The sequence below is a fragment of the Erithacus rubecula genome (genome assembly GCF_903797595.1).
Source record: "Erithacus rubecula genome assembly, chromosome: 10".
NCBI classification, from domain to species: Eukaryota; Metazoa; Chordata; class Aves; order Passeriformes; family Muscicapidae; genus Erithacus; species Erithacus rubecula.
The window spans coordinates 21,615,031-21,642,975 of NC_136662.1; the positions used below are offsets into that span (position 1 = coordinate 21,615,031).

Below are 27,945 nucleotides of genomic sequence, written 5' to 3' on the forward strand. Positions count from 1 at the left end.
TAAGTGCATGTTCAAAAGAATATTTTGTTATAGGAAAAGGGAACATAATAAATATTCTAAAATGGGCAGATGTATCAGAAATTACTTTCACTCATTTTTGTAACTTTTATAGGTCTCAGCTTTGATGTATCCCTTTATTTCCTATATAATCTAGCTCAGTTTGAAATCAATATGCCTCCAAGCTTGCTATAGTTATGTGGTTTTTACACTACTGTTTAAGTTTATTTTGTTAATTATTAGGAGAGGAAAAACATTGTTTTAAAGGAAGTATATATTTGTGTTCTGGCTGTCATGTTTTTATCGATTGATTATTGCCAACAGACTCAGCACTATTCCCTGGAAATGATATCTTATGGATCTGCATTTAGAGTCACCTTCAACTCACACAAACATGGACACTGTCATCCCTCCCCCTTCCAACAGACTTCTGGAGATCCTGAACTTGATGCTGTTTTGTGTCTGCTGGGCACAAAACATTTTGTGCCCACTCTGAATCAAAATTTATAATTCTAGCTTAAATAAAATATTACATATATTTAGCATTCACTTTTTACTGTGCTTCAGCTACTGGTATTAAATGCTCCCAAAAGCTGCAGCAGGTACTATAAAGAAATGCCATTTCATTATGCCTAATTCCTACAAGACCTGCAAATTGTGCTATGCAGACACAATGAATAGTAGTACATCATTTAAAACAGTTATTTTTTGACATAATTTCAAGGATATTGTATTTGGAATAGGCAAATCTTGGGAGTTAACAGAGCTGGGGTCCATAGTCTCCGCAATCTAAATCAACCATAATGTTACTGTCCTTTGTTATGCAAGGGAAGAATCTGTGTGGGCTGAGAAAATCTGTAGACGTGAGGCCCATAATAAAGACTCAACAAATACAACAGTAATGAATTTGTGAATTGGATCATTTCACCAGCAGCACTTTTTCCTGATAGAGTGCACTTAATGACATCATCACTCTGACTCACCTGTAGGTTTGGTAACTGTTTCGGACTTTGATGCCTCCTTTTATGAAGCTGACCATATTCTCATCCTGTTGGAATAGAAACACATTAGCAGTATGAATTTGTAAACATTATGAAGGTCTTTTGTCTTCTTCAGATAAATACACACCTGGAATATAACCAGCATGACACAGACAATGTAAGCTTCTAAAACATAGTACATGGATTTAGGATTTCCTTTCTATATTAAAACACTTTTTTACTCTGTTTAGACACAGGCATTTTATTTTAATGCTTTCTGTGATCAGTTTAGCCCCTTGTCACCTTTCAACTATCTGAATTTGCATTAATAAACACAGGTACTCAGCTAATACATGTCACCTAAGGTCTATGCTTTTGTGGCTCTTTCAGAAAACAGCTTTCTCTCATTTGTCCTTGAGTGTAGTTATGATGTCTGGTGCTGAGCCAGGAAATGTTAACAAGCAAACTGCCTGTCCTCAAGAGTCTGCAGAATACAGTTTCATATCCTAAGAACCAAGTAAGGTCAGTAAAATTATGCAGGATATGCTCTTTCTGCTTTGAATATTCATATATGTATATGTGTGTGTGTATATATATATATATATATATATATGAGATCCATACTAGTAAGATAACATGTTACATGATAAGCTATAACAAACTGAGAAATTACAGCAAAGTATCTGGGGGACCATTAGTTAAAGGGTCTTTAGTTTCATAACTTTTTGGAGGCATTTTCTTGCCTCATTTATATAATCTGCCATTCTGGTTTGTTTTGATGTCTGTTGATACTTTAAGACAGAGCCTACATGTGTTTTAACAGAAGATACCATCACAGAAAAATCATAAGAGGGCATTGTGGAGAAAATTGCACAGATTAGATGAATTAATTAGATGAACTAACTAAGTACAGCATATTGGAGGCTGCAGCACACCCAGCCATGTGTAAAGGTTCAGTTATATTTTCCTTTGAATGGAAAGCAGAATGAGAAAGAAAGATGGTTTTAAAATGTTTACACTCAGAATGATACCAACAACAGGGAGAGCCAATGTGAGAATTTTTCAGCCCTTGAAAAATGATGAGATATTTTACATGTTTTCAACTGGATTTGGTAATTTTTACTAGGCATCAAAACTAATCCACTTCAGTAGCTGTTGGAATCAAGTGCCTCTGTTTAATTTTTCAAACTAGTTCATATGTTCATGAAAAATTAAATGCATAAGATAACAGGAAGCAAAGAGACCTTTGAAAAAGAGGACAAGAAGCTGTTTTTGTACTCCTAAATCTCATGTTTCTATAAACATTTTCATAAACAGATATCTGTGAAAAATAGTGCTTGAAACCAAGAGACACTGCTTTAAAATGCTCCTTTCCTATAGACATAGCAGAGAACTTCTCAAAAATCTTCCTCCCATAGTTTCAGATCTCACCCAAACTGTCCCCAGTGCTAGAGGCTACTAATCCTAAATGAAAATGGAAACAAGTAGCTATGCCTTGGTCATTTCAAAGTTCATCATCAGCACTCTAGAAACTACTAGAAGCTCCTCTGATTATAAGTGTTGCTATGAAGCAATAGTTTCTAGCAGAGGGACTCAGCAGATGGCTGAAAAAGGTTACACGGTTCATAAACTGTCATAAGCAACATAAATCAGAGCCCACCTGGCAACTCCCAAACACTATAAAACCACCACCTGCATTCCATTTCCTATCAGCACCCTTGAGCCAAGAAGCAGCAGCCTTTTTCTGACTGTGGCTTTTATTATCCCCTTGGTAGACAAAGAGGCCCACTTTCATACAGCAAGCACAGCCAAATCAAGAAGAAAAATAAGTTATTTCATCTGTGACTAACAATGAAAATTGCATGCTGGAGCCCTAGTAAGTACTGCTAATGTTGCTCCATCAAACAAATCTAGCTTCATTAGGACAGACAGATAAAATCCAAAGAAGAGGGAGAGCTCCCCTTTGTTAAAGACAGACAGCACTGTTAAGGAGAAAGCATGTGTGGAGCCTAATAGCTGTGCAGACCATAATTGCTGTTCAAGAACCAGCAGCCTTGGGAAAGCAAATACCAGCCAGACTCAAACAAAAGTCTTGCCTGTACTCCAGCACAGCTTCAATGACCATCTCAGCATTTTTTTTTTAAATCTGATATTCCAACACATAATTTGAAAATTTGTGCCCACTGCAGTTACATTTCACACATCCAAAAGGGTGTGGGGAAGGGTGTCATAGGGCACTCAGCACTATGTGCGTGAAGCATTTTTTAATAATTATGAGGGGAAAATTAAACATTCTAATATCTCATCAGATAGACCAGATAAAATCCAGACTTGACCCAGATGAAAGACCCAATAGAACAAACTATAGTCTTCTACCAGTCCATTTAGGAAAAGAAACCTGTATGGTATTTTCCCCCCAAAAGCCATGCAGGAATCCATACCTGGAGGAATGTGAGTGCTGCTCTCTGAAGTAAACATTCAGCATAACAAATTTCTGCATGGATTTCCTCTAATGTCAGAGAGAAGAAAACAAATCAATCAGTCAAAAAGTAATTTAAAACCACTTATCCCATTAACGTAGGAATAAGATCTCAGAGCTCAAACTGAGAAAAATATTTTCCAAATTTGCTGTAGTGTTTCAATTCTAGACTACTGATGTAATTCCAAACAGAAACAACATGTAGTTACAAAAACTTTGCAGGAATTTTTCTGTTACTTTCCATAAATTCCTGGATCTAGACCTTTATAAGCATTTCGATATTTCTTTACCCAGAAATTTTTGGGAGTGCTGAGTCCAAAAGCAACAAGACCAGAGATTTTGGATGGTTACACAGCAATGGCCAAAACATTGACATTGGGTCCAGCAAATCACCAGATCAGTGATTTTGTTAGTGAATTCACAATATGCAGGCACATATTGAGTGAGCAATTCTACAGGATTCAAACTGCATAAATAAAAAAGGAAGATGCTACCTTCAGTGAAGTGTTCAAGGCTTTGCCTATGCACAAGGTTGTTGATAGAATCAGCCACAGTAGATTTCTTCCTAAATCTGCAAAAAATCAGTTTGGTCACTCTGAAGAAGCAGCATCCACAAGAGAGAACAATGTTTCAGCTGGCCACCCACACAGTCACTGTGCCTCCAGTGCTCATCAGCTCCATCATCTCACCACACACACAAACTTCACCACAGGCCACAGAGAACTCAGTCAACATGGTCCTCCTGGGATCTCTCTCTTACCTTTCATGCACAAAAATCTGTCTTGATGAAGGACAGGGATAAGGGGGTGCTTTGATTTATTTTGTGTGTGTACGGGTGAATGGGGTTGCAAAAGTGGGAGCACAGTTGACTCAGACAACTGCAGTACAACCATCATGCATGGGAATATTCTGCAGTGTTTCAACATTGTGAACAACTTCCAGACACTGCAGAACCAGGACTATAGGTGGGACAAATTCTAATTGACCAAAAAAATCAGATACTGTAGTAGACTGAAGTTTTCAAGACTAGACTGCTGAGCACCCTCACTTATGGGCTGTGACCCTCCTCTGAGAAGGAGGTTGAACTAGATGACCTCATAATGCCCCCCCAACCTCAGTTTTCCTGTGATTTCTTAAGATTACATTCCCTTTTGTATTCAGTAGTCTTTCAAACTTTCCCAAGGAGGAGCTATTTACTGTCTGAATTGCTCCAGTCTTACCTTTGACAGGTGGCTTGAGCTTCCTTCATTGTGTTCCCTGCATTCAGTATGTCCTGAGGATCAAATGTCATCATAGCTTGCATCTCCAGTATGGTGGCATAAGTCAGGGCATGATACATGCTGTCTTTAGTTCTGCAAGAAAACACAAGGTGCAAAGCACAGATGATTTGTTTGTATTATTGCTTTCAACAAGCAAATGCAAAAACAATTCTAGAAATGTATCAGCCTCACGGAAACAAGGTCTAAATGAAGTAGAAATAGAACACAAAGAATATGCAAAATAATAAAAAAAACAGTAATAGATTGAGATTTGTACAAGAAATCATGCCTACAATTCTACTTATTCTGCTAAAATGTATCGATTTTCAGCTGAGGATAGATATTTAACAAACATAGAACACAGGAATTAACCACATGGCTCACCATTCAGAAACAATAGAATCATGCTAGGGTTAATTTTGGCGCTTTTTTTTTTTTTTTTTTTTAAATCTAATGAACATATGACATAAATCCAGCTGATACTTTTCTGATTGGGGACAAGTAGTACAGGCTCAAGGAGATAAGTAACACAATATAACCATGGCCAAAATAGAATCTCCTTGAAACTGATCTTCCAACCAGAACCAATAGAGTCTGTATCAAAAAGTATAGCTTTTTTTCCTCTCCTCTTATGGCAACCCTCCACCCCAACCTGTTCAACTTAACTATTATTCTGTAGTGTTTCAGACAGTGCCACTTTGGCAGAAAGTAAAAAACTTTGGCATTAGTGCAAGGAAAACAATGAATTCCTATGTGCAACCATTGCTGGCACCTTTCCTCTGACAGAAAAATGGGTTTATATATTGCACACATTTAGAGCATTCACCTGTGTCTGGTGTAATTCTCTGCAAGTGAATCAAAATATCTTCAGGCATAGAGGTCCAATAAGTACAACTTGAGAAATATGTTGAAGAGCAAGCTTAGATAAATTCCTGACACAGAAACTCTCTGTAGACCTCGCTAATCCACCCCTGGCAAATAGCACAACTTAAGACAAATATTGTTAAGGAGTAACAATTGCTATTTCAATTGTTTACACTCCAGAACAGATCAGATAGCTCTATATGGCAGGGAATATTCAAAAATACTTGCAGTCAAACAAGGATATCCTTTCAAAATCTCCACCCTCACCACACCTGTTCTCACATTTACTTCACATGTTTCTTCATTTTCTTTCCCTTTCAAGGAGAAAGTGGTGTGCCAACAACATGCTCTTGACAAAGGTAAGGCTGCATGAGAGGAGTGCTGCTGTCAGCAGGATGAGAGGGGCTCCTTCCCCTCTCCACAACACTGCAGTGCTGTGCCCAGTTCTAGGCTCCTCAGTGCATGCTCACACTCAAGAGCAGAGTGGTGAGGATGATTAAGGGACTGGAACATCCCTGCTATGAGGAAAGGCCAAGAGCTGGGACTGTTCTGGCTGGAGAACAGAAAGCTCAGAGAGTTCCTATAGTATATAGGAGCAAAGAGGATTGAGCCAGGTTCTTTTCACTGGTGCCCAGGGAAAGATCAGAGGCAATGGGCACAACATGAAGCACAGGAAGCTCTGGCTGAACATCAGGAAACACCTTTTTTACCATCAGGGTGACCATGCAATGGCACACATCATCCAGAAGAGTTGTAGAGTCTGTATCCTTGAGGAGATTTCAAAATGGCCCAGCTTGAGTACCTGAGTTTCTGACGTGTCTTCCAAACTCATCTCGTCTTCTTCTGTAGGGTTTTTTGAAGGAGAAAAGCCAGACCTTAAAGACACCTCAACCATGTAATTTCTCAAACAGAAATACACTTGCCTCCCAAATTTTTGGTATCTGGACTGAATTGAAAGAAAATTTAATGGATAATTTCAGATCACCCTACATTAATCAATAATCTAATAATTCACGGTGGTGACTTGGTGCTTCCCAACCCTCACACTGACAACAAAGGGCTTCTTTTTCCAACAACACCACACATCCTTTTTCCACAGGATGGCTGCACTGAAGAAATTTGCAGTGCACATCTTTAAACTTCACAGCAGTCCATGCTCTGTGGCTGTCCTTAATTTCTACTTGCCCTCACCATCTAAACCAGAAAAGCTGTTCTGGGAAATATCCCAGTGCCATAAGTGCTATAAGCCCCAGACTGTGCTACCATCCATCTCATTTGCAAGCTAAGAAGAACAGACAGATAATGCAGAAATTAGTTTAAAATCCAGTGGAGCTAGGACAGCTCTTTCTTGGCCCAGTAGATCATGATTCTTTCAGTAGACTGATAATGTAAAGTAGAAAAAAAAATGAACACACTAAAATGCCAGCCTGATGAAGTGTTTCTGTTCATTAGATTATTCATCAGCCTCACTGGATGCAGAAAAACACACTTCATCTTGTATTTACTAAACTAAAACCCTTCCAGAGGCTCAAATGCAAAGCACAGGGAAGTGACTGAAATAGTACCCTTTCAAAATTATAGAAATTTGCTTTCTAAAGCAAAGCAAATAAATATTGAATTCACTGCACTAAAAGAAAAATTGGTACCTTTCATATACATGTGGTAAAGAGGGATTTCCCTCTCCAGTAATTTGTTTCTGAAACCAAACCACCCCTTCCCTAATCAATGGTTTAATCTATTTTACTTCTAATATTTAAAGGAGACAATAATTAATGCCTGTCATTAGCCAACTGGTATTTAGTAATATTCAAATTTGTTCTTCTTATTTCAGGGGTGGGGATGCTGGCAGAAATGCAATTTATTTATACTATTTCAATTAACCATTCAATTAAAGTTGCCATCTACATCCTGGTGTAAGTGGGGATGCTGGCAGAAATGCAACTTATTTATGCTATTTCTATTAACCATTCAATTAAAGTTGCCATCTACATCCTGGTGTATTGCCAGGAGTGTTAAGGCCTTGGTTTCATATGGATTGATACAGAATGAAACTTGTTATCTGTTTTACTTTTCTTCTTTTGATTCCTCAGCAACAATTCCCTCAGGACATTGTTGGAGTTAACAAGCCTGTATGACATGAACGTAGCTAATATTGTGATTAATGACTTATCCCAGTAGTTGGTATCACATGACTGAATAAGAGGATTATAAGTAATATCTTTAGGCACTTATGGAGTTCTGCCACATGCCTCTTCTCCAACTATGGTGCAATCATTATCATCTTGCAGCACTGCCCTCTTCTTGGAGCTGTGGGAGAACACTTTTATTTCTGCTCTAAAACAAGTGCTTAAGTGAGGACACTCACAGCTTTTCAGCTGAAGTATGAAAATCAAAAAGTTTGGCTTGATTAGACCTCAGAATTAACCCAGAGCTAGTAATCTTTTGTGAAAATTAGTACTGAAAATATTTTCTGTAGATCCTTAAAAGTAATCCAGCAGACAGGACATGCATTCCTAAGTTACAGAAACCTCAGGTTCAAGTTCATATGTTGATTTAGTATCAAGATGCTTTCAACACTTCAATCCAACAGCACAGAGTGAGAAAGACCCTCCACAGACCGTCAACAGTCTGTTCATCCAGGAGGACCCAGGAGAGACCAATGCCCAAATCAACTCTGCATCAGGAGAATGTGGCCACAGGGGACCTGAAGGTTTTCCTCATCTTCGATCCCAGGTTCCACACAATGTCCAAACAACCCACCAGACCCATGGGCAGAGGCTTTCACAGAAATGCTCAAATCTGATGAACCAATATTTTCTGATTAAAATCCATTTCCTGCAAGACTCCCCAACAGCAAAAGGTTAACAACCAACAATGACCTCTCCAGCCAGGCACCATCACAGCTCCCTTGCTACCACAAGCCACCAGGATGGCCCAAGACAAAGAGCTGTGCTTCAACAAGAGAATCCTTGAGCCTTTTAAAAAGAAGCCATTTTCCAAAATTCAGAATCTGCAAATTCTTCCAGCAAAGAGGTGAAACTAACAATTTAGTTAGGTTTTGGTAGCAATTAATTTCTTTACAAAGACTATGAAAGTTTTATTCTTCCAGACATCAGGTATAAAAAGATAAACCCCTTAGAAATAACAACCTTGCTCTTGTTCATGACATTCCTTACAATAAATAGCTAACCTGAGCTTTGAGTAATGTATTTATCCAAGCACTGTCTAGAGCTTCACTCCACATGGGTATTCTTCCCCTTGTTCTTTCACTCTCCATTTGACAATCATGCCTGATCTTTCCCAGGGAAAGGTTTCAAAGCACACTCATCTTAGAATTAATATTCCACCCAACAACACCAAGTGCTTTTTGGAGTCCATTTTCAGAATAAAGACAACTGCCTGGAACAAATCATTGTCTTATTATTCCTTTAATATTGCAAGCAGCAATACATGAGGTGCATCCAATGGTCCAGATAATTCTGTCATGAATTTATCTTATTTACCATTCTCCCAAAGGATCTGATATCAGCAAGCTGACAGGTGATTATGCCATGTTTTCCTTCAGGATAATTATTAAAATATTAAGCATTTGTCTTGGGAAGGGAACATCTCACCAGAATCAACCCTTAATTTATTATTTTCTGTTTGCAATTACACGAGGGCTAAAATCCAGTCAGCATTTAATGCATTCACTGCATGTCTCAGGGCTGAGAAAGAAGATGAGATTTTTTTTCCCTGCTCTAGTGATTGGACAGTTTCAGTGTTATACATGTTAACAGTTAACACATTACACATTGAAAATCACTGCTGTGCTTGGTGATTGAACTTCAGGAATTTCCAAAGAGTTCTTAGATGTAGTGTGAGTACTCCATATAAAAGATAAATTTAATTAAACTTACTGCAGAAAGCACAAGATAATCAGAACCCACTCTTGTACAATGATCGTTAATAAAAATGAAAACTGATTCTAAAATCTAAAAGGTAGTTCAGGAAACAAGAAAAGTTACATAACACGAGGCAAGAACACCAGATGTATTTTTTCTCTGAAATGAGATCTCATCTTTATAATGGATTTGTTTTTCTTTATGATGGATTTGCTTTTCTAACAGGAAAAAAAGAGCTTTACCTCAACACAAGTCTAGACACCATCCTCAGATATTTATTTTTAAGCTGCTAGGAAAGCTCTTCTGATTTGAAGCCTCACACATTGTGCCAAATCTGCTGTCAGTTTCACATGGTACAAATTAGTTGCAAATACACTTATTGTGGAAGCCAAATGTGAGTAATTTTGTAAATCTGCATTAATGTAATACAGAGCAGAGTATTTCCTATATACCAGAAGCATTAAAGCCACAAAAATCCAAGATCTGAAATTCATCACAAGCGTGTAAAAACTGAAGAGTATTTCTCTAAACAGTGATAGTATGTTTATGGACTGTGAAAACAAATTTCAAGTCTCAGCACACCAAAAGGGAACACTGAGGAACTGGTGGCTCTGAAAGAAAATACTCAGTAGTACCACGTGTGCCCACTCTACAACTCTTCTCATTCCTAAAGAGGTGCAGTGTGTCCATAATGGATTTCATCTGTGGGGAAACTCAGCATCCTGTTTCTTCATTGCACTCACAAAGATCATAAGTCTCTATTTCCCTCACTGCCAAAGGCAACAGGAATAAGAGCCTCTTCATAACAACAGACTAACATGAAAAATTAGTTTCAAAATGGCTTTGCCATGTGGAATTGAGTCAGGTACAAAAACAGAGTATCAGCTCATGAAATACATTCTGCAGAGCCCCAGCAAAAGCTGAATGAAAACCATATGCAACAGAAGAAAAATGGACTTACAGAAAAAAACAACTCATAGCCTCACTAGCTTTTACAGTGTTTTGGAAACTTGCTGCAATAAAATATCCCCTTATTTTATACTAAGCACCGAGTGAGTCTTCCCAGATGGGCACAGGGACTTTACTGTCAGAATTTAATGAAAACACAGTTATTCTTCTTACCATTTTTATTATATCTTCTGATGATATATAAACACTAAACAACTTTGCTGTGAACAAACTCAGCATTACTAATACAGCATATGCTACAATTTATCATTAATGTCCTTCCCAGAGTGTACTTACATGGCTAAGTTACACATTCTGGCATCAAATAGGAGGTTGATACCTGAGCACAGGAGATATGTAGCATTCATTGTTGTTAGCCCTGATGCATAACAAATACACACTATGAATTTTACTTGTCTCATACTCCAGTGTCCTAAATGAAGGTATGATGCAATTTTCTGCTGGCTTAAAAATAAATGGAGCAAATTGGATGGGTGGGGGAGAAATTTAAATTAACCACAGACCTCAACAAGCCAAGAACACAGGTAACTTCAGGACAGGGTATGACAGATCACAGACATTGTAAAGACACAACAATTTTTAGGAACTATTTCATTACTTCACTGCTTGCAGCTGGTCCACTCACTACAAGTTGGGCTGCAACATAATTAGGAAACAGTGCATGACCATAACACTGAATTGCAAAATAAGCTGTAAGAAATTTTCTCCAAGTGCTTACAACAACAAAGAAAGAATTTATACCTAATGTTTCTCAAACCTTCAGTGCATTGTCAGTTGCTCATTTAGACACAAAACTATAATTATGCAGATTCTCACAGTGCACAGAAAAACATGGGAAAGGAGATAAAAATAAAATGTGGCAGAAGATGGTTTCTACTCTTCCAGGAGGAAGAATCTCACATACTGCACTACAGCTGAGGAGTTAATTCTTTGAACATCAATACTATAATTTCAGAAGACAGATAAGTGCCTTACACTTGTGTGAGTAAATAATGAGATTTTATTTACTCACTCAAGTGTAAAGAACTTATCTGTCTTCCCCAAAACTTTACACATTAACTTACCACTCCCTTCTGAACCAAAATCATATAGATCTATCAACTATTAAGAGAGAATCAGCTGTCTGGCCAAAATCTCCTGAGAGACGTTGAAGCAAAGAAAAATAAACAGAGGAAAAGTAGGAAATCTTATCAACTTACTTTGCTTGTAGAGAAGCCAAAGCATCTGAGAACTTGTTGTTAAGAAATAAATCCAGAGCTGCCATACATTCACGCAGTGCCACGTTGAGGTCTGATGTAGATGACCTGCCAGAAGAGATAATAAACTCAGCACATCTGTTCTCCTTCTACCAGTGCATTACTGCTGATTTGAACTCCCCTTCCTCAGTTTCAGATTTATTCCCTTGCAAAACCTGCTATTTTATCTCAAGTGATAGCAAAAAGTGAAAGTGACTCCTGTTATGTTTGTGGATTTGGGGTTTTTTTAAACTATGCTTTCACCAAGTAACACGTGAAAAGCAACTGAAGTCTTGCATTTTCTGAAAAACAAAACAAAACAAAAAAAACCCAAAACAAAACAAAAAAAAAAAAGAAAAAAAGAATAAGAAAAAAGAGAAAGAAAAAGGAAAAAAAAAGACAAACTGCACGTACTTTACACAAGAACATGGACATGCAGAATTTGCCATGTGGGAGCACAGCAATTTGAAGAGCTCAGGTACCAGGAGCACAGAAGCACTGGGTGACAATGCACATCTCACTGTAAGGCTGCCAGAATCCAGCTGGTGACATCATGATCACCTATCACTTCAAGGATGTGACACTGTCAATTTGCATCAGAATATTACACCAACTGCTGTTGGAACACCTGCCTTCATTCAGCTCATGTTCAGAGTGGTGCCTGAGCAACAAACCATTGCAAACTCACAGGTGAGTTAAAATTTCCCATTGTGCACGTTTGTGGGAACATCACTGTCCCTAAGAAGTGCTACTGCACTCAAAAAAACCTGCTGTGGTATCTCAAAGTCAGAAGACTCTCAGTGACTTACTCTGGCTGTACTTTTCTCCTTTAGAACATTCAGATGTCAGCCTGACCTGTCACAAGGCTTCTCAGCTGGTCTTTAGGTTACTGGCAACAGGATAATACAGACCAGCTGAGTTAGTTTGGCCCAAGTTCATCACCACCAGAACTGCTGGACAAAAAAAAAATCCACAAAAGAAACAAAAAAGCCTTGCACTAATGAAGTTAAGGTCACCTAGCCAGCTTTAGGACAGTTGAAACATCTGCATCTAATGAGCACAGAGCTACACTGCACTAATATATTGTATACAAGCATGTACAAAACATCCTCCAACAAAATACAAACAAATCCTCACCATGTTCCTGATTTGAACAGCTCTAACTAATGTGATCTGTCTTGTGACTTAGAAACTCAGATAGTTCCTTAAAAAGTGGCACAACACAGAATGCTGAAAGGAAGACCAGAAAGCAAAGCCCAGATAACATCTTAGGGAAAAGGGGGGGGAGCACAGCACAAGCAGATAGCATCAGTAATAACCACCCACTGCAGCAGTGATTTGGTTTTGGTTTTAGAAATAATGACTGCAAAGAAATAAAGAGTATAATTATATATACAAAAAGCAGGATTTTAAATTTGAGAGACATGACATTACATGACACTGTTCCTAGTGGCTTTCTAATCACATCAGATACACTGTAAATCCTTTTGCACCCAAGACACTCTGCAAGTGCTTTGCAAGCATTGATTAACCAAGTTTTGGCATCCATCTCATACAAAATGCAATATCATGTCTGCCTATTCTGAGCTATTCTGAACCCTGCTTAATAATTAAAACTTCGTCAATTATTCCTTATTGCATTAAAACTCCTGCCTTCCTGTTTTTAAATCTGTGTCCCTGAACCAAGTAACATATTTAACATGGATAAAGCACATCTTCACCTTTTTCAATTATTAAGACTACTAGCATTTTATCCGTTTGTTTTTTTTTTTTTTAATTTGTTCATTTCTTGTCATGCAGGAGAATTACCCAATCAATACCAAAAAAAAAAAACAAAAACAAAAACCCAACAAAATAAACCTTTTCAAAATACTCCTTTAAAACAGAAAGATGACAAAGAATAAAACCACTGCTGAAGCTCAAAGCAGAAATAAGATACAATAATTACTTGGCATCTTTTCTGGAATAACAATTAACGACAGTGCTACCCCACAGCAGCAATACAAGCTGCACATTTCCCTCCAAGGAAACCTGCCACAGGATGTAGCTCCCAAGTCAAGGGCTTAAGACCTGGGCAAAATACACATCTCACATAAATGCTATAAACCATCACCTGACACTGCTAACAACGGGGCAGAAATACTTTAAACTCGAGGGTGCTCAGCATTTTAGCAAACTGATTAGTCATGCTTCAGTGGGCTGCAGATCCCTCCTGCTTCCAACAGCAGGATCAGAACTGCCTCTAAGCCAAACGCAAAATGCTGTGTGCTGCTACTCACCTCCCTGCTGAGTCTCCTGCGTGTTCTGACATAGTCATTGTAAGCCCACCCAGCTTTTAGGCTCGAGCATCAGCAGTACCCGGTGCTCCCGAGCCAGCTGCGGGTGCCAGCCCCGCCGGGAGCGCAGGGCAGCGCCTGCCTGCGGCACCACTCTGCGACTGGGCACTGCCCAGGGAACGGCAGCATCGCTAATCCACCGGCCACATCCTACAAACCACCCGTGGCACACCAGCCTCATGTGCCACTGGAGCCAAATACAGCTGGATGCCTCAAAGGTAGGAGGGGCTGGCGGCTGCCAGCCTATCTCTGATCTCCAGACCTGTCTGGAACGGGCAGCAGCAGCAGCCACCTTTTCTTCTGTCCAGACCGGGCAGAAGCCAAATACCCTTGTAATTACAGACCTGAAACAACAGGAATTACTGCATGTGGCAGTGGCCCACATCAGAAACCTGCGAACCAGAACAGAGAGCCAAAGGAGAGCAGCTGACAGGCGGCACTCAGGCAGTAATTGCTGTAAATGTGAGAAGCACAGAGGGAGAGACAAGCAAGTGCTTCTTCCCAGCAAGGATTCTCCACAAAACAGGCTCCAATCCAGCAGCCAAACTGCTGCTTTTTGTTCGTTCCTGTACCTTTGGGAGGAACTGAGACTTTACACGCTCTTTGTAATCATCTCTCTTTAATGCCATGGAAAATGAGGAGAGTTGGCACTAACAATTTAATCAGTGGTGTGAGCTCATCTGGCTGATTTTGCCCAAAATGAAAGTGTATTCCTCTGAACTGCTTTGCTGGCACATCAGCCATACCAGCCCTGTACACAACTACAAGCAGCATTACCAGTCCTTCCACTCGTTTATGAGAGCTGGACTGTGAAAGTTGATCAGCCATGATCTACTTACATAAATTAGTTTCTCCAAGAGCATCTAATGTCAGAAATTATCTGTTTGCTAGATTACACAAAGCAGTATCAATAATGAAGACATGCACTGCTGAAGGAAGACCCCAAAATGATAAATCAGCAAAGGACAATTCCAGGAAGATACTCTGAATCCATTAACATACCTGATTAAATCTCTTGCTGGTTTTATGGCATCCTGTACAGGAAAAGCCTGTGCTGCATTTGGTACAAAAATTACTGCAATAGATCCACAGGCTGTCCCAATAATGACTCCATTACTTGTTCCTAACAGCATTGTGTACCTGGGCCACAGCAGGAGATAAAAAGATATTACTGGTTTTTTCCCCCTTGTTGGGAATAACTACTGCTTACAGCTTAACTGGCTGCTTCCATGGCAGGATCATGGGCTACTCTGAAAAGGTTTTTCATAATTCTCACTAGCTGTTTGTACAATTTCTAATTAATACTGTATTCTCTAAATGGTCCTTAAAGCCCTGTACGGTGAAGGCTCTGGCTGTCTCTGCCAAAGTCTTCAAGACTTGATTTGGCAGGTTCTTAATTGAATACCACTTCTCTAGAAACAATTATATGCTCAGACAAGCTTCAGTATGCAACTTCTCCACACACACATATATATATATGTTTTCTTTTAACTAAAGAAAACAAATGTAAAAAACTCAGATCTGAAATATTTCCACATTTAGGTAATTTCCCAGCTGGTTTTACAAGGTTCTTCCCTTTTTTGCTTTTGGGCAGCAGGTTTTGCAAGGATAGTCATATGGTTCTCCTTGTGGTTTTGTTATTTATGAAATCGTTGTCGTCTGCCCCAGGGACCATGAGTGGGGTTGCTTCACACATAACAACCACAATATATCCTGGGAGCTGCAGTAAGAACTGCTCTCCTTACTCCACTGCATCCCCATTATCTCTAGTTGGAGACACAATTCCTTGGAATATCCCAGACAATGCCCCTTTTACTTAAGCACCAGATCCTTTCTACATCAACTTAGCAGTATCAACAAAATGAATAAGCAGAAGTAACCAAAACTGAAATCTGGAGTATTAATGAACAGTAAAGCATCTTTAAAAAAATGTTTTCCATCATCAAAAGGAAAGAGACACATGATTTTTGAGCATGGGACTTACCATCTTAATGCATAATTTTATTTCACTGTGTGCATGATGTTGACTGGCTCCTTACTGCAAGTTACAGTGCATGAGCTTTGTGATTTGCCACTGAGTTTTACAGATTTCTTCAATTAAGAAAACATCTTGAATCTTATACTGTGCAAAATGCTAAAATACTCGACCTCAGTAATTATCAGAACTTTACAAAAAAAGGTAAGTGTGAGGTTTATATCTTTGTAGTAATGCTTGTAATAGTAATTCAAGAGCTCCTTCAGTACTGTGAAACACTAAAAGCAAGTTAAACCAGTCATATCCTAAAATATGAATGCATTTCTCTGCGAAATCTACCTTATCTGCAAAAGTCAGCTGAGTGTGTGCATGGGTAACTTCATTTGGAGGAGGAGAATAAAATACAAAGAATCAAACACCATCTAAGCTTCACCAGTGCTAACACTTCAACCATTGACAGATGTGAGGAGCCTCCCATAGCATATTTCAAAGGTCTCAATTGCAGTGTTAAGGAAACTTCCCTGTCTGACCACCCAGGGGCCACTGGCACTCACACTCCCATCTCATGAGCTGGGACCAAAGCACCATTACAGCTGCACATCCCACACTCAGAGTGAGACAGGCTCGACCCCATAATAGTCTCAGATGTCCCAATCCTTTAAATTATTTCATCTTGGTGCAATAACAAATTAACAGCTCGAGCCGGTCCCTCGAGGAGGGACTCCAAACAGAGGAACTCCTGGGCTTTTATCCCCTCACAGTCTAAAGAGGAAAATGTCTGGGGATCTTCAGCCCCTGCTGTGTCCCCAGGTGTCCCTCCTGTGCCCTTTGTTATACAAAGAGTCAGCAGCTCACATCCCATGGTACTGTCACTGACACCAAGATGTCCTTCCTACTGCCTGTTTTCTAAAAGATACAGAAATATGGAAATTCTTGCCATGACACCATTTTCTGTTCTCCCAATGCTGAATAATCACAGGGACATTAGGAGATATCAGGGTACACCTGGGGTTACTTCCTTTAGTCTCTTCCAGTTCTCCAGATCATTCCTAAATTCACTACTACTTTTCTAAATAGACTTCTTTGAGCAACACAGCATTACAAGTTGTGAGCCTGAAAACTCTCTACATTCAAAGAAAACAAAAAGCACATCACTTGGGAAGAATTCCTTTCTTCTGCAAGCACTTCCAAACCCACATGAGATCAGAAATAATCTTGGATGAAAGGAACAAATAAGCACTTCTCACAATAATTTGTTACTATTCAGTTTTCAGACAATACAGAAATATCTCCATAATTCAAAAGAAAATAAGTTAATGCAAGAAAATTAATTCTCCCATATCCCTTCCTGTTCTCTGTGCCAAGCTGTTAATACCTCAGCATTTATCTCTCTGTATTCTTGAAAACTTTTCTGGCCCATGTCTAAGACTCCTCAGTGCTGCAGAAATGCCATTAATCCAACAACAAAGCAACTGGAAAGGCTTCAGTATTTGTGTTCTCCAAATATTCTGCATAGAGACACAACAGTGATACAATTCTGGAATTCAGGATATCATAGTATTTCAAGTTGTACATGGAGTATGACACCATTTATTTTTGAGGTTAATTCAGCTCTCAAATCACTGAGTTATTGATGCCTCAGCAATGCCAAAGGTCTTTTTAAAAGCCCTTCTGTTCCAGTAAAGGCTCACAAATCAAAGAGATGTGGCAAAGCAGCCCAGTGAGCAGCACAAAGACCAGGGCATTGGCAGACTCGTGTTCTGCCCTTGGTCCCACCATGTTTAACTTGGACCAAGCAGGATCTAGTTAGCATTAGGCTCACAGTTCTCATCCTGTATTTGAATGGGCAAACAATGCAATAAATTCATTAAGACAGGTTTGTTCAGACAAATAAAATGTACTGGTGTCATTTCTACTGTTCCCTTTCCTTGTTGTACTGCCATGACTGCTCAGAGGGTGAAATGCACCACTGTGGGTGGGCACTCTCAGTCAGCAGAACTGCCTGCATCAGACAGAATGAAAATATATATAAAGACACACAATCCAGTCTGAGATATTACAAAAATATGCCAAAACATCCTGCAACAGCACTGATCTATTGGCATGTAGAAAGAAAAAGTTAACTCATACAGGATCAATATTGAAATATAACAAATATATTCAGTATTACAGAAATCAACAGGATTGCTGGAATTAGGAGTAAATTTTCATCATAAATCAGACCACAGTAATATTTAGCAAGCTTTAATAGTTATTCTTTTTAAATTCAGATCATCTACAATCTTTGTCACTTTGAAGGTCATGTGTGATTGATGTAATTCCTTTTGGGGTTTTTAAGAGTCTTTAGACAACCTTTATAATATCCACTTGCTCTTTTTTCCAAGTCCTCTGACTTTTCAGTTTTACTGCCTCTGGTCCACCTACACTTCTGACATAGTTACTCTCAATTTTTAAAGGTCTAATTCTCATCTCACTAATGAGAAAAAAAATCAGCAAGAGCTGCACTAGACCACTATGCAAGGGTATTGAGCCCATTTAGGTACCCAACAAACAAATACAGCACAAAGCAAAATGTAAACTTACTCTGCCGTGTTCATGGTAAGAAACCAGACAAAATCTGTGAGATTGGTTTTCCTAAGGACTGCAAGGTCAGGGTAGAGATCTTTATTACTCTGAAATCAGACTCCAGAATTCAGGGAGGGATGTCAGGCAATTCCCCCTTTAGGCTGGATTCTGCACTTCCCAGCAGTGACAAAGGCTGAGTGGGAGGTAACAAGAGAGTTACCTGGGCATGGTTCTTCAGCCATCTGTAAAATCCGGTTTATGCTTATACTTCACTTCTTTCAGACTTCAGTGTGGTTACCAACATAGAAGGGAAGAAATACATATTCTGGCTCAAAAAGCATTTTACTGTAGTACTTCATGTGAGTCGAAATGTTTCTTTGGTTTTGCTTCATTTGGTTGGATTTGCTATTTTGTTGTTGTTGTTTCATTACATCTAAGCAAAACATCTCTGTAACATGTTTTGTTGCAACTTAAAAAAAATTAATGCTTTTGTTATCATTCCACTGCTGAACAGTATCCCATAAAAATAATATATAGGAATGACACAAAATACTTGAACAAATACAGGATTGTTGCTTTGCCCTTAATCATTGCTTTACACGACATTCCAGATTATGTTTCCCTGAGAGCTTCCAACAACCTGACTTTATTCTTCAGAAGTCATCTGAAAAGCATACCTCACAGTATCTTGACCAATAACAATGCCACTTTCTCTCTAATTCAATAAAAATTCAAGCATGGCACTTCAATACACGTTTGCAGCTCTTGAACCTGCCCACTGAATCAATACTCAAGACCAGAAAAAGAAGTATCAGTAGAAAGTTGTCTTGGCACTCAGCATTGCCAAAGCCATTTTGAAGAGTTATTCTTTGGCATAGTGGCTTCAAGAAGAAAATAGTAATTATTATCTCCATTTCAGAGTGCAAAAACAACAAACTAAGCAAACTAACTGAGGAGAAAAACAAATGAAAACAAAAACAAGTGAGGCTGGTATTGAACTCAGATTCAGTTAGTTTGGGACCTTTCTGTCAGTTTTTCCCTTTCTGACAGGAAACAAGGATTGGCAAAAAGTTAAAGCTTTAATGCAGATGAAATGAGATTTCATTAGTTCAGGATGGCAGTTTTAGTTAGAAAAATGTAAAATGACACCCAAGTTCAGTAGTGCATTCTGTTAGATACACACCTGAGATTTCAGCCATTAAGTATATCTGAATGACTTATCCCAATCCAAAGATTGATATTTTCTTCTGACAATTGCTTTTTCACAACAGATGAATGAAAGTTTTATTATCCAGTTGAACACAACAGTCAAAAATCTCTAAAATGGGAGGTCATTTTTCATCACCCCTACTCAAAAATCTGTTTACTTTTCAATTCCAATCATTCCACTAGATCATTCTTCCTCCAACTATGATCTGATAATCTATTCTCAAAACATATATGATACCTAAGTAAACTACAAATTCAGATCTGTGGAAACACTGTCTGGGAGCTTCACCAGGGTTTTCAAGGAATTATTTAAGTAAAATATGAACTACAATAAGGAAATAGTCATGTTTTCCCACAAACTAGCCAAAATTCTGATATATGCTTTTCAACACTTTGTAGCACAGTACTGGAAACATCTGAATCCCTTTAGATCCCAGTGCAGTGTGCTCCCCTGGAATGGGAGGGCTGGATCCAGCAGATGGAGCTCCAGAAAGGCAATGAGGAGCCAGCACCAGCTGCTCCAGCAGCTTCAGTAACACAGACTTTCAGGACAGCCTGCCCAACCTGGCCAAATTCACTCAGCTCCTTCCTGCCTCTAAATATTTTTGCAAAAATTGTGCCTCAAGCATAGAACTTCTTGAAGCACAATGCAACTGCAGTTCCTCAGCTGAGGCCTCAGCTGCCATTGTCAGTGCAAACATAGCACCTGGAGGTCATTTAATGGAATCATTTAACATCATTATTACAAACACCAGCCCACCTTTCCAGCCCGGACTTAAAAAATAATTTTAAAATTACTGGGTCATTCGTTAAAGAATTATCAAGACAGAGCATGGTGACAAAATAATATAAATCTCTTAAAAATCAGAGAATCATAGAATTTACAGGGCTGGAAAGGACCCTGGACATTATCTCATGCTAAACACAGGCTGTGGGCAGACACACCTTCCAGTAGACAAAGTTACTCAGAGCCCATCCAGACCAGTCTTGGATACTTTCAGGTAGGGGTTATACATATAAATACTAATAAACAGGTCATTTTTGATCATTAGAAAGTCTAGCACTCTAGATTTTTAAATCCCACACAACCTTGTTGCTTTTAATGTCACTAGACCACCTCCTTTGGTCTATGTAATAACTCTAACATTGATATTAAATGCCACCAAAAAAAGAGCACTATTGTACAGCTTATATAATCTAAATGGTTTTTTTCCATCATGGTTTCTTCAGTAGAAATAAAGTCTCAGGTAAATGTTTGCTGTTTTCAACTTTAAGATAAAGGGAAAGTGTGCAGCCAGGAGAGAGAACACCATTGCTGCAAACACTTGACGAAGAACCATGAACAGAACCATTACTACTCTTCTAAGCAGCAGTTCACTAACCTTTCCAACAACTGCACTCTTAAAAGCTTCTACTCCTGTATAGATTATAAAGCAGATAATTTACTATAAATGTCTTAGGTAAAATACAGAATCCACAAGCTGACCTTTAACGCAGCCACGTCTAAAATTTAACACACAGTCATCATGGGGGAAGAATGTTATTTGCAGACTGATTCAGCTTTTAAAGGAACAACTCACACACACACAATGGAAGTTTATGTATTTTAGGGGCAGTGGGAGTGCACACCTGGAATGGAGAAAGTTATGCACCTGCAGCTCGTTCCTGAGGGTGAGCAAGAAGGTGTTGAGTTACCGAGAAATGAACGTCAGCGTTTCGCTGTCAAGGTGTGTTACAAGCTTCACAAACAGGAGCTCAAGCAAAAGGAGCTGGTCTTCCACGCTCTTCAGCAACCCTTTGAAGCCCAGAGGCAATTTGCATATAACTACTGAAGGGCTGCTGCGCAGGTATGTAATTAGCCCTCGTATAAGAAAAAAGAAAACCCCCTCAAAGTGCAAGAACCAGTTTGTGCCCGCGCAGTGGCTGCGCTGGGGTGGCTCAGCCGGCACAGGTGGGCACAGTCCCTGCACAGCTGGGTCAGGCCGGTGGCCAGAGCGGACCGCGGGTGGCCAGGTCCCGGTCCCGGTCTCGGCCCGGGCGGTCCCGGTCCGGGCAGCCTCTGCCCACAGGCGGCTCCGGCCGCAGCCCCGGGGGCCCGAACTGCCCTCAGCGGCAGCAGCGCCCGGCGGGCGGCCCGCCGCCCTCACACCGTCCCGCGGCCGGGCCCTGCGCTACCGGCCCCTCCTCCCGCCCGGGACGGAGCCTCGCCGGAGCCCGGCGGAGGCGGTGCTGCCCCCGGCGACCCCCGGCCCGGCCCCCCGGCCCGCCCCAGCCGCGTACCGGGCGCCGGCGCTGCCGGCCGGGAGGGCGTCCATGGAGGCGTCGCGACGGGCAGCGGCTGAGGGGAGGGCGGCTGAGGGGCTGGCGCTGCTCCTGCTGCTGCTGCTCCCCGGCGGCCGCCGCAGCCACCTCGCATGGTGTGTGTGGAGCGGCGGCAGCCGCAGCCTCGGCGCATGTTCGGGCAGGGCCGGGCCGGGCCGGGCGGAGGAGCCGCCCCTACAGGTGAGCGGTTGCGGCAGCGCCCGCCCTCCGCCGGCGTGGGGATGGGATGGGAATAGGAATGGGAACGGGATGGGAATGGGACGGGACGATGCCCTGGGGTTATAGTCCCACCGCAGCGCTCGGGCGGGACCCGGACGTGTCGTTCCGCACCGGCGCCGAAGGGTCCGGGAACGGCCGAGAGGAGCGCGGGGATCGCTTCTGTGTGCTGGAATTAGTCATTAATTCCTCTCGAGAAAAAAAAAACACAACAAAAACCAAAAACATGAGGAAAACATAATTCATATTTCGCCAAGTTTTCAATTAGCTGCACTCTGCACCTGCTGCCAAGGCAGGGTTTGCCAGTGTGCAGCTGCCTATCCTCAGCACAGGGGTCAGAGAGTTGTACCACAGGAGTAACACCCCACAGCTCACACCTCAGAGGGACCAGGTTACGATCAAATCACATAAATAAATAATTAGATCTAAATAATTTAATCCTTTAATTTGTTCATTAACATAAAATTCATAAACAAAATAAATATTTAAAATTTTAACTTGCCTCTTCCATTAAAGAAAAGCAAACCAATTGAAACTGCAAATAGAATATGCAATACTGAAAAAAAAAATGCATTACTTGGGCCATTATCTATATTATAATCGTATCGATCAAGCAGTTTGGGGATTACAGGGATAAGAGTTCAGATTAACAAAAGAAAGGAGCCTGTGGAAGGAAATGAACAAGGCAAAGGAAGGCAAAGGTATACACGGCCGAGGGAGTGGCAGGACAAACAGAAGGACTGGGTTGACATAAAGAAACAATGGGCACATTAACGGGAACAGTGGGCGTATAAGGTTAAAAAAAGAAAGAATTTATTAGCTGCACACCAACAATGTGGCTCGTGATGGGAGGAACAAGGGGTGGGTGGCAGGAGGGCTCACGCTCCAGTGCTCGGGGTGCAGCTGCTCCGAGAGAAGAGCCAGACATGCAATGATTGAAGCATGGTCCCCTCTTCTGACACCAGCCAACAAGTCATGATCGTCTCCACTAAATCAAACATTTCAGCTCAGTGAGGGATAGCATAAGGAGTTGTGACAAGCACCTTCCCAGAGCTATTTTGGAACAAATGCAAGCCCACGTTTTCCAGCATAAAATACCTGTTTACATACGTTTCGTTTTCTGAATTGTGAGGCTGATACATTCCAGCTCACATAGTTCACAATGAAGCCAGATTTCTTTGTAGTTCTACACTTCAGCCCATTGTCAGTAGCTAGCCAAGCTAACTTAAAGAACATTTTTATCAATAATCAGCCCAGAATATACTCCAAGTTGCTTTTTACAACTTTTAGAATCATATGTTGTAGGGACAAAGTTGAAAAAGCTAAAACAGGACAAAATTTGCTCCTCTGAGCATAGTATTGTACATTTGAGAACAGTTGTGCTTTTAATATCTGACAGTAAAATAAAATAAATATTCTAAGTTAAATGGATAGCATATTAACGAAAATTAGAGAATTGAACATTAAACAAGTATACTTTATCTGTAGTTTTCAGGATACAGGGTCAGTGGTTTGAACCACACCTGAGTTATTTATTCAGTGAAAGTTATTACTGAATGTGGGCCCAAAATGAAATTGACACTCCAAAATCCTCAGAACTGTCTGGAACTCGAGGACCCTAATTTTAAAAGTAAGGAAGTATTAGCAGAGCTTCAGTAAGTATTAAAAAAAATTCTACATGGATTTTACCTAAAAACCCACTGAGTCTTTTAAAATTATTTTTTCTGTATAAGTGACCATACCTGTTCATGTAGCATTGCAGGAGAGACTGAATTCTATGGAAAACAATCCTAAAGACCTTCTGGCTTTGAACACAGACATTTCATGCTACAAAGTCTCAACAGAATAAACACAGAAGTCTGGCCACACTTGAAAGTCACTTTGTGTGGATGAGGATGAGTCTGGCACATGCAAACCTGACAGAGCTGACAATTTGCTCAGTGTTGCAGGACCTCTCACTGGGATAGACCTCGAAGTCAAAGGTAAGAATTTCTCCCTGTATTACCAGCAAATTAAACCCTCAAATATCTTGTTTAAAATGGCACTTCTGTTAAATGCTTAATTTATTCCCAGTTATTTGTATAGTCCTGCAGAGGACTGCAACTGGCTGCTTATACCAACAAAGAAAATACCTCATAACATTGCTCCTATCTACAGGACACAAAAGTAAAATGGAATAAAATTCCTTTTACTCTGCACAAGGTTGTCTTTCCAGATTAGGGCAGTTATGTAATAACTGTGAGACCTGTTATCACTTACAGAACAGGAAATGGCTTAGCATTAAGTGGTTTGTCCATACTCACTTATTAAATCAGCAAGAGATAACTAGAAACAACATCCTGACCTCTTGAACACACATCCAAACAATGCAGCATTTTCTTCTTCTATCAGCAGATCACCTGCTCTAAAAACCAATGCTCTTTGTTTTTGGTTAAATTCTAAGGTGCAGACAGCTCAAGGTGTCTCCATTTCAGCACCACAGGAATTCTGAAGTATTCTGAGCAAAGAATGGGAATGCAGTTGGTGTAATTTATCTATGTTCTGCTATTCATGTTTCTTTAAAGAGCTTGTGGATGAACTTCTGTTTCAGGATATTACTGACCGATGGCTTGTCAGCTGATGAATTACAAGTTCCTTTCCACCTTTTCTGGAATAACATTATGTTGTCTTCCCTTCCTTCCTCTTTACTTCTGTGCCTTTCCTAATTTAAACCTCAGAAATCTCTGCAAACACAACTCTGAAGAGAATTCAAGAGTTCAGTAACGCTTAACAACTTGGGCAACAAAATTCTACTCTACCCACCACAAAAGATCAAAAAATATCTTTTGTTAGGGAAAATCACTGTCCTCTTACTTCTTTTAAGAAAAAATGGGTGCATCTGAAAGCCAATCTTCATGTTCACTCTAGTTAACAGCAGAATTAAATTCAAGAGCATCCACTGACATGATACAGAATTCCATAACAAGAAAACATAGGATTTTAGTTGCCAATATTTTGAACAAATATGTTACTTTCCCAATCTTATTCTCTGATATCTAAATCCAGTATCACCTAAATTACCATTCTGTCAGTATTGCAAAAACAAAGCCATGATGTTGCACATCCATGCACACAACGACTTCAAAGATTCAGGCTAAAGCACAACTAAACCACTCCAATACTGAAGACATAAATTTGCTAAATATTCAAATTCTGAAGCGGCCAATTTAAACTTTAGAGAAACTGTTGAGAAATTACTGGGGAAATAACACAAGGCAGCCCAATTCTGCCACTGGATTCCATTCTGTGAAGGTGACCCATGGCAGGTGTGTCAGGTGGCAAAGACCACAGACAGCAGACTACAGTCAGGACACCTCACACTGCATTATATTCACACAATTTTTTTACATCTCATAACACCCTCTTCAAAAAACAGACAAACAGTTCACATTTATGTACTTAAACTTTATTTCTTCATAATTACAGGCTATTGTTAGAATTTTTAAACAAAAAGGAAGTCTATAAATAGAGGCTAATCCCACCTGAACAAGTTGTTTTAAAAAAAAAAACCAAACAGTTAAAACTTCATAAAGTAATGCCATTTAGCTCACAGCAGTGGTTTGTTGGTAGTCTGAGTAAAAGTTCTATAGTCAGAGTCAGTAACATGAAATGTAACATCAAATGACTCAAAACTTTAAATTCCATAAAGGAAAGCAGGAATATATATATAATATATACATATAATATTGTGTTGGTCCACTGAGTATACATTTTTACCAAAAGATAAGAAACTATGTAATCCAGTTAAGCATATGATTTGCAAGATTAGTGTACACTCATTACAAAGATGTATAAGATAAGTTATAACTATTTAATACTTGCAAAATTTTAAGTTACTTTTTTCTGAGCAGGTGTTTAAATGCTCATCTCCCAGTGCAAAAGAAAAATCATCCCAGTCAGGTTACTAATTTTTTCCTGAAAAATTAAAAACCCTCAAACTCATGCAACAGCAGCATTGACAGGTAATGGGAAGAGCTTAAATATACTGAAGCATGGCTGAGTTCTTCCCCTCTGCCCCAGTGCTGTGTATTGAAACATTTCAATTTCCTCAAAAGAAATACCACAGGTTAAAAGTGCAAGAAAAAAACCCCTTCTAGATGTTCATGCTGCTGCCATCCATTTTTCTTAGATAGGGCACAAGATTATTCTTTTTGGAATTATTTTAATGAAACTGATTTTCCAAATAGAATTCATTCAAAATGAACAATAAGTTATTTAATTAAGTTATTTTCATTAACATTCTATCAATCCTACTCTGACTCAGTGACCATTCAGAAATCATTCAGTTTAAGGTGCAACTATCAGTTGGCAATCAATAAATTACATATACAGAAAACAACTGTGGTTAAAAAAAAATAGAAATCAGACTACCTGTTTTTTCTTTCTATTCTCAATCCTATTTCAAATGGAACTCATTAACTTGCCAGTTCAGCTGCATATTTCACAGGCAAAAGTGGCTCAAATAGCAGTGGGGTCTCACAATTTGACAGTCACCTTAGCCAACAGCAAATGCACATGAATTTTCAGCTTAATTGCTTTATAAAACAAAAATAATAGGTCTGTCTTAAAACCTATGATCATGCAGGAAAAGCAATAAAGGTTTCAGAAAGACATACTCTTTATGATGGAGACTCCATGAAGATTATGTTAAATCCAACATAAAATCTTCAACGAGGAGAAAAATAATCTATATGCATACATATAAAATAAAGCACTCCACAACTCTGGCATTACTAAAACCTCTTCAGAAGGATAAAAGGTTTCCAGTGACTAACTGCTTGATGGGAGACAGTCAGCCATGACAGAATAATTGCTGTGTTCACTTTATGCTCAATTACCAACTGCTGATAGATTACAGTCAAACCCCATCCTCTCTATCTGCATTTTAAACTGATTTGCTTTCAGCTGGGAAAAGTACTTTGCTCTCCTGAAAATGTGAGAGAAATTGAATGATAAACTTAACACTTATTCAAACAATAACCAAAAGGATTGAATTTAGCAGAAACATTCACATCACTTTCAGAAATTTAAAACCTTTCATAGTTTCTTGTATATATGCATTTTCTGATTAACATTTAAATACGTTAGGTACTCAGGAAAAGGGACAAAACAGTTTATGTCAGATATAATCTTATTCTAAACTTCATGCTTCTGATATTTCAGATTTACTGAGTGCAATAGCCAGTTCCAAGTCTTCTTGCTCTTGCTGTTTTAATCTTGCCAATCTTTCTTTTTCTTCTCTCTCACTTTCTCTTTTAGCCCATTCAATCATGTCTTCCTCAGTAGAATACTGTATGTTTAAAAGACAAAATGAAACAGATTAATAATAGTGATAATTACTACTCACTATTAATTATGATGTTAAACACTCAGTTTAAGGGACAATTAGTTTTTCAATAATTGAACATATTCTAGTCTTTCAAAAATATTTCTTGTTTTGTAGTTGTAATAGACTAAATTGGCTCAGTTTAAGGTTTAACTACTAAGAAGTGCACTGAATCACACTGATGTATTTTAATGACATATGTTATGTTTCAAATTTCAGTATTAAGTTTCTAAAATGTTACAGAGTAAAAAGTGCTATAATTTAAACACAGCTTTATTTTGGATAAATAC

General features: G+C 39.4%; 2 protein-coding genes and 1 long non-coding RNA gene across 21 annotated transcripts in view; 1 reads left to right on the plus strand and 2 right to left on the minus strand.

Moving 5' to 3' along the window:
- The window catches only part of TTC39A (tetratricopeptide repeat domain 39A), a 44,845-nt gene extending 22,623 nt beyond the window's left edge, over positions 1 to 22,222 (minus strand). The window contains exons 1-6 of one of the 5 annotated variants that reach the window (XM_079314546.1): positions 22,033 to 22,222; positions 11,632 to 11,736; positions 4,677 to 4,808; positions 3,951 to 4,027; positions 3,419 to 3,486; positions 981 to 1,045 (exon numbers count right to left, since the gene is read on the minus strand). In XM_079314546.1, coding sequence (XP_079170672.1) covers positions 981 to 1,045; positions 3,419 to 3,486; positions 3,951 to 4,027; positions 4,677 to 4,808; positions 11,632 to 11,736; positions 22,033 to 22,067 — 482 coding nt within the window. In that variant the 5' untranslated portion in view covers positions 22,068 to 22,222. Of the gene's footprint in view, positions 1 to 980; positions 1,046 to 3,418; positions 3,487 to 3,950; positions 4,028 to 4,676; positions 4,809 to 11,631; positions 11,737 to 12,081; positions 12,167 to 12,476; positions 12,522 to 13,946; positions 14,203 to 21,238; positions 21,339 to 22,032 lie in introns of those variants that run through there. The other 4 variants (XM_079314548.1, XM_079314545.1, XM_079314549.1 and 1 more) reach the window with 4 other exon arrangements.
- On the plus strand, positions 21,390 to 25,843 carry LOC306806134. 2 transcript variants are annotated; one of them, XR_013775406.1, is made up of 3 exons: positions 21,390 to 21,599; positions 24,045 to 24,272; positions 24,364 to 25,843. It is a non-coding gene; the product is annotated as an uncharacterized lncRNA (long non-coding RNA). The 2 variants fall into 2 exon arrangements; XR_013775407.1 differs by lacking the exon at positions 21,390 to 21,599 and having other exon boundaries at positions 22,799 to 24,272.
- The window catches only part of EPS15 (epidermal growth factor receptor pathway substrate 15), a 67,234-nt gene continuing 65,002 nt past the window's right edge, over positions 25,714 to 27,945 (minus strand). For 13 of the 14 annotated variants that reach the window (XM_079314528.1, XM_079314526.1, XM_079314535.1 and 10 more), the window contains one exon: positions 25,714 to 27,619. In XM_079314528.1, coding sequence (XP_079170654.1) covers positions 27,473 to 27,619 — 147 coding nt within the window. In that variant the 3' untranslated portion in view covers positions 25,714 to 27,472. The remainder of the gene's footprint in view (positions 27,620 to 27,945) is intronic. The other variant, XM_079314525.1, reaches the window with a different exon arrangement.